This window comes from Malania oleifera, chromosome 8, assembly GCF_029873635.1.
Source record: "Malania oleifera isolate guangnan ecotype guangnan chromosome 8, ASM2987363v1, whole genome shotgun sequence".
In the NCBI taxonomy this organism is placed as follows: Eukaryota; Viridiplantae; Streptophyta; class Magnoliopsida; order Santalales; family Ximeniaceae; genus Malania; species Malania oleifera.
The window spans coordinates 18204465-18211084 of NC_080424.1; the positions used below are offsets into that span (position 1 = coordinate 18204465).

A 6620-nucleotide genomic window follows, 5' to 3' on the forward strand; every position below is an offset into this window, starting at 1 on the left:
TGAAAGCCTGAATGATACTCTTCCAATTCATTAATGCATAAGAAAGTTGCCTATTTGGCCCAATCTCCAAAACATAGTTACATATATATATTTCCCTTTTATCAAACGAGAATGCAAACAGGTGCATGATAATTTACGATATTTAAGTAATGTCTGTGGTCAAAAACAGAAAGCTGTTTGAGAATGTATTAGCCTGGAAGAAGCATGAATGGCAACCAATCACCAACCAAATTTTTTCAACAAGTAACCAGTTCTCTTTCTCATTCGAGTGAAAACAATTACCATGCAAGCGAGGACCCATGGAGGGAAGCTCACACCTTGAAAGTTTGATTTGGTGATCCACTGTGGCCTTTCTTTCAAAACCAATGTTATCAAAAGGCTTGTAACTGCTACACCAACCAAGATTTTGGTAACTGGCTTCATTCGGGAGTCCTGCAATCAAAAGAGTACAAGTCGGTCAAAGAAATGGCTCACTTTTCAATATATTGTGTATGGGCTAAAGAAAAAGCTTAGTTCATGCATCTACACTTAGAAAAAGTTGTGTACATGGTACAACGGAATCCGAAATATCATTAATATGTAAAAAATTATGTTACCTTCTATAAAATTTTATTGCGACCTCGGGGAATAAAAGAAGACACTGCAGATCATTTCAACTTTGAACTACCAAACCCACAACCATAGGATTTCATATCCAAATAATTTCCCTCTTGAAATGAAAAGGATGTGCTTAATTTGCTTCAATTTAATACATCTCGATATCAGAAGTGAAATGGAAGTGCTTAAAAACTGCTTCCATTCCACCAATAATGCACAGATTTTAGGATACTCATAAAGAAACCAGTGTGGGAGTTGTGGATGTGCACGTACGCATGAAGAAAGCAAAGTATTTGTAATCTATTTGACAGCAAGGGGTCACCTCAACCCTAGTTATTTTTTGGTGGCTAAGCTTAATGCCCCATCTATTATATTGTCTTAAACATAATACTGCAAGAATTTGTAGTGTTTAAAATAATTCTCTTGCTATTCTATTTTAGCTATGAAGTATCAAAAATCCTGTAATATATTACAAGGTAAATTCATCACTTCCTTTCAGCTTCAAGTAAAACAAAAGGTAAACCAGGATACAGAATATTTTTTTCGGGGGGGGGGGGGGGGGGGGGGGGGGGGGGGGGGGGGGGGGGGGGGGGGCGGGTGGAAGAGGTAGAGGAATTGAAGGCAGTAACCATAGAAACTAAGCTTAGGTATAGTATAATAAAATAAAATTTTCAGACATTTAGGTTGGTTGACTTTTTTGCTTTTACAACAGGGAAGGAAATTACATTTTTGAACCTTATACTTCGAGGTTATTTTCTAAATGGATCCTAAACTATTGATTGTGACGAATTCAACTTTCTAATTTCAAGATTGATGCAATCTAAACCATCTATTAGTCTCAACTTTTATTTTATTCATTTTTAAGAAAATATTTTCAATATGAAGTACAGAGAGCACCATGAGCTAATATTGTAGGAGGAAATACGATTGCTAATTTGACAATAATAATAATAATAATAATAATATAAAAATCCCCATGAGAAGGAACTAAGGAAAAGGCAGAAGATGTATGGTTCCAAAATTAAGTTGTGGATTCAGGCTAATCACATGACAATTGTTAGAATACCACTTTACCTAAAAGTTTAAGTTGTTAGGCTGTGGGCCAACAATGTATATCAGGCCTTAACACTCCCCCACACATGCAGCCTGACAGCATGTTGAGAGATAAACAAATGATAAACAACACCCATTATAGGAACTAAGACAATTCTTAACAAACAAATAATAAATGTGGCAATAAGAGTAGAACTCTGGAGCTAACAATACAAATCAGGCCTTGACAACAATCATTTTCTTCACGTATCTTCCACATGCACACACAAGCAGTAATTGAGTACAAACTGCTCTAATGAGAGAGCTTCAACAAATCCTAGTCTTACTCAATGACATGATTAATAAGCTTCAACATGGTTGAGGACAACAGAAACGAAAGCAATGATTCAAATTATATTCTATACAGGTACCAGAGTGGTTCATGCTTTTCCATGCCTAATTCCCCTTCCTCAACAGCAGCTTCATCTCCTCAAACATCCTCCTCGACTTCAATGCTTGCTCCTAAAACTACAAATCTCCCATATCAAGCTAGATGACACTAATCACCTTCTATGGAAGGTCTTATTCAATCCTATTCTGAAACCCTAAAAGATACAAAGGGATCATTGATGATACCACCATTCCCCGATGAACAACTCTTGACACAACCAGATGGTCAAACCTCTACAGATCCAGAATTTAGTGATTTGTACGACAAATATGGCATGCTACTGCCATGGATCAACACTAGTCTCTCCAAGTCATCTCTTCCTTACACTTTTGGCATCACAACTGCCAGAGAGGCATGGGAGGTTTTAGAATATCAACAGGCTTCCTTTATACCTGCACATGTCATCAACTTTAAGCACAATATTCAGCACATTAAGAATTTAAGATGACCTGAAATCAGCCCATGCAAAATTAAAATCAAGATTCTCATTAACCAACTTGCAGCAAGTGGTGAATCTGTGAGTTTCTTTAATTTTTTGTGTATTCAATGTATTGTCGCTCTCTTATAAAGCTTTCCAGACTGCAATCCATGCCCAAGCTTAGTCAACCATTGAGCACTAAACAGTTAACGCTCTTCTTGGAGGAAAATTGAACCAAAAGGAGTGCACAGTGTTTTTTTTTTTTTTTTTTTTTTTTTAACTGAGGGATCTTCCCGCTTTTTCTGTTACTTGTTCCCACAATTTTTTCAAGCTCATTCCAACCAAGTCCCTTGACAAACTTCATCTACTCATGGTTCATCCCAGTATAGACCCCTCCTCAAAGCAACAAAGAGGGTCACATTGCTCTTGATCATTATCAATGGATGAATCATGCCTGTCGAGATTACATTCCTCCAAAACAGCTGGACACTATGACTGCCAAATGCTGGTGCCACCCATCGCATTACTCCAGACTGGGGCAACTTGTCTCTCTAGTTATCTAGTTCCAATGTGGTCTAGGACACCAGGTTAGCAATGAACAAGGTTTAGTGATTTCTCATTCTGGTTTTTCTCTCGCTTCTCCTCATCAGTTTCTTCCTAAACATCTCCCACTGTCCCGCTTCTGCTAATTTTCTCTCTGTCCAGAAATGTTCAAACAACCTTAAGTGCTATTTATTCAGCCTCTGGTTGTTGTTCTTCCTTGCAGCCTGTGTCTCTATTAGATGCTCTCTCCCCTCTCATGTCCAGTATCATCAAATGGGTCATCCATCCCATGCTATGGCTCATCTCCACAGGATCATCACTTTCACTGTTTCTCAATCATTCCGAACATATTTGCAGCACTTTTCAGCTGGGAAAGAGTCACAAATTATCTTTTTCTTTACCTCAAACTTCTTATGAACCATTAAAGATTGTTCAGAGTTCAATGTGATGACTGAGGTCCTTCCCCTTAGCTTACCATTTCTGGTTTTTAAGTACTAGATGTCACGGGGCTGACTATTTCACACCTTTGTGCATGGACCGTTCGGCGCTAGCTAAAGCACTCTTGTTTAACTAGCCTGCCTCGTTTACCACAATTCATCCACAAAACACTTTCATGATCATTCGATCAAACGTAAGCGGAAGCAGTAAGCAATTATGAAATTAGTGACAAGTAAGCAGTAAACATTGAAGCAACGCAATTCATTAACAACGCTTCCATTAGCATTGTGTGTCCAGCGAGGGAGGCAAGTAGGCTAAACACGTTAACAATATCTAGTGAGTTTTACAAGTTGATGAAAACGCACCCTCTCCTAAAGAGCTTTTTATACAATTCTCACTCTGGTATTAGGAAACATCAAAGTGACCAAAGAATCATACTGCCTCATTTAGTATAGGGAGAAACTACTACTAGAAAATAAACCTATACTAGTATTTACATGATGGAAACTCATCACAAACGCACGAGACAAGTGGTCACTGGCAAGCATAATGCCCTGAACAAGCTTGGCTCGTGACTAGGCCATGTTGATGGATGATTTCTCCTTCACTTTTCGCTCTTTCCATTACACAATACCTCTTGTGTTTCTTCCATTTCACGATTTTAAACCCATGTATGTAATTTATTTGACTCCAAAATAATGATTTTCCGTCCAAATTGTAGTTGTGAAATTACTACCAATGAGTTCAATTATTTAGCCCTCCACGGCATTACTCATCAGCTAACTGCCGTCAAACTGCTGCGAAAAATGATGCAGCCGAACATAAGCATCTCACATCATTGATACTGCTCTTACAATCTTGGCTTACCCTTCCAAGCCCAAAATATATTGGGTCGAGGCAATGCTAATGGCTGTGCGTTTGGTCAATCAGATGCCTATCGTATCCCATTCCAACCTTCCAAACCTTGTTTACAAATCTTTGCAACTCCAGAAGTGCCTTCAATCCCTGCATCCATCCCTATTGTGCTAACAAGCTTAATTTTAAATCTTCTAAGTGTGTGCTACAGCACTGCTCATAGGAGCCATCACTGCCTTGACATCTCACTCGGGTTCTCATCTGCCAGCATGTCATGTTAAATATATCCACATATTCTTATTATATACTGCCCTCTTCTTCTTCTACCTTCTCCCCATCATGTTAGTTTCATGACAGTTTCCTTCTGCCTCATCAATGATCACACCTGTCCTCATATACATCCACATCACTTTCCCCACCTTCTCTGCTACTCAAATTCTTCATCTGTCCTCATATACTTCCTCGTCATTTTCCCACACCTTCTCTGCTGCTCTAATTCTTCACTTATGACTGACTCTCTTTTAACTTTATTGACAGACAGTAGACAGTCCTTAATTGAACTACCGCCCAACCTTGACTTCTACGCACATCATCAACCACCTCATTTGCCACCAACACAGCATCAAAATTTGTCTCTACCACCAACAAAAGCACTCTAGGATTAGAAATAGTAGCACTCAAAACAGAGGTCAACCTATCAACTAGAACTTCAGCAAGCATCTTATGCATACTAGTCACCATACTAATGGACCTGAAAGGCTGAAATCCTTCACCTTAATAGAGTCGTTCTTCGTGGGAACCTAAGCAATAAAATCAATTAACGTTGTTGCCAATGACCCCATAACAAAAAATTCTTGAAAAACCTTCAATAAATCACTATACACCACATCCCAACACTAACGAAAAAATAAAATGGCCACGTTAAAACCATCAGACCAGGGGCATATTCCTTCTATTCGTCCCCATACACCACACATCTAACCTCCTCAAAGGGCCTCTCCAATCAAATTGCCTACTCCCATACACTGCACATCCAACATGCCCTGATAACTCATTCTCTATCAAATCAATTTTTCAAATTTAAGCACTCCCCTACCAAAGATAGTTGGGTCACAGTTAAATGCGTCATTGAATATCTTAAAGGGACAATTTCTCAAGGCCTTACTATCACTTCAGGCCCTCTTCATCTCCACTGGCATTTTTAGATGTTGATTGGGCTACAACGCTACATATTCCATTGATTATTAGTCTGCTTCTATATTTAGTGTGCTTCTTTGCACGAGCATGAACCCACGACTTTTGAATTTAATCTGGCTGTCATTTTATATTAGTATTTAAACACATACTTATCCGTTCTTTTTACATCGTGTATCAATTCAAAAGGAAGATAGAAATTTAACCTAAATAGGCTATATTCTACCCAACACGAAGTGTTTACAAAGATTTGAAAGTATAAGTAGCGGATGCTCTATAGCATCATTCTAAATAATATAAGGTTTAATTTTCCAGAATTAACAATTTAGGGACCGTTTAGAAACTAACCTTCGGTTTCAGGCGCAAAAAAATGCAATTTTTCACAAAGAAAAATAACAGAAAAAACATGGGATTGAAAGTTTTTGTTTCATTTTCTTTTCTTGTCCTCATATTTCCCAGAAACCAAACAGAATTAACGGGGAACAAATGAACATTACTGAAGAAAAAAGATATAAACACCTTAGGCTCCCCGTCGACGGAAATCACAGATCCATCCCTGTAAGAAAGCAAAGACCTTCCATTTTTCTGGTTGAACCGGATCGGAGCGGCTCGTCCAGAATCCAGCGTCATCGCATATAGCGACTTGAAGCCATACTTGTCGAGGATGTCTCGGACCTCCAGCTGGTCTTGGTCCCATCCTCCCAATGTCGATTTGAATACATCGATTGGACCTTTGCCCCGTCTAAAGAGGCGGACCTCGACCTCCGGAACCTTTGTCTTCACGCTTCTAGGTTTTGGGCTCGGCGAAGGAGTCTCTTGGGCTCCGATTGTCTCGCTTGTTTCCTCGATTTCTCCAGTACTTTCCTTCTCGTTTTCCATATTTTCTCGGCGGAGAAAATTGAAGCGTACGCTGAGTTCGTAGTTTAATCCAGATATCCGGCAAGTCCCATTAATAAAACCGGCGGACTGCTCGCCTCTCGTTCACTGAATCACATTAACAATAACAAATTATAAAAAAAATTTAAAATTTTAAAATTGAAAAATCTCTACTTATTAATCAAATACAACAACAACAAAAACAAAAACAAAAAA

The 6620-nt window shown here is 38.7% G+C and overlaps 1 protein-coding gene across 1 annotated transcript; it reads right to left on the reverse strand.

Annotated features, from left to right (window-relative positions):
* Positions 1–6620, reverse strand: LOC131162314 (uncharacterized). Its single transcript, XM_058118649.1, has 2 exons — positions 6048–6620; positions 1–432 (listed from the first exon to the last, which is right to left on the reverse strand). Exons 1-2 carry the CDS (start codon positions 6405–6407, stop codon positions 220–222), a joined length of 573 nt encoding a protein of 190 aa, XP_057974632.1. The 5' UTR covers positions 6408–6620; the 3' UTR covers positions 1–219.

Bases quoted from the DNA above. Each gene is read 5' to 3' on its own strand.
- LOC131162314 (XM_058118649.1), bottom strand. From the start codon at position 6,407: ATGGAAAACGAGAAGGAAAGTACTGGAGAAATCGAGGAAACAAGCGAG. The intron at 433-6,047 runs GTGTTTATATCT...TTTTGATTGCAG, and splicing joins CCGTCGACGGGGAGCCTAAG to GACTCCCGAATGAAGCCAGT.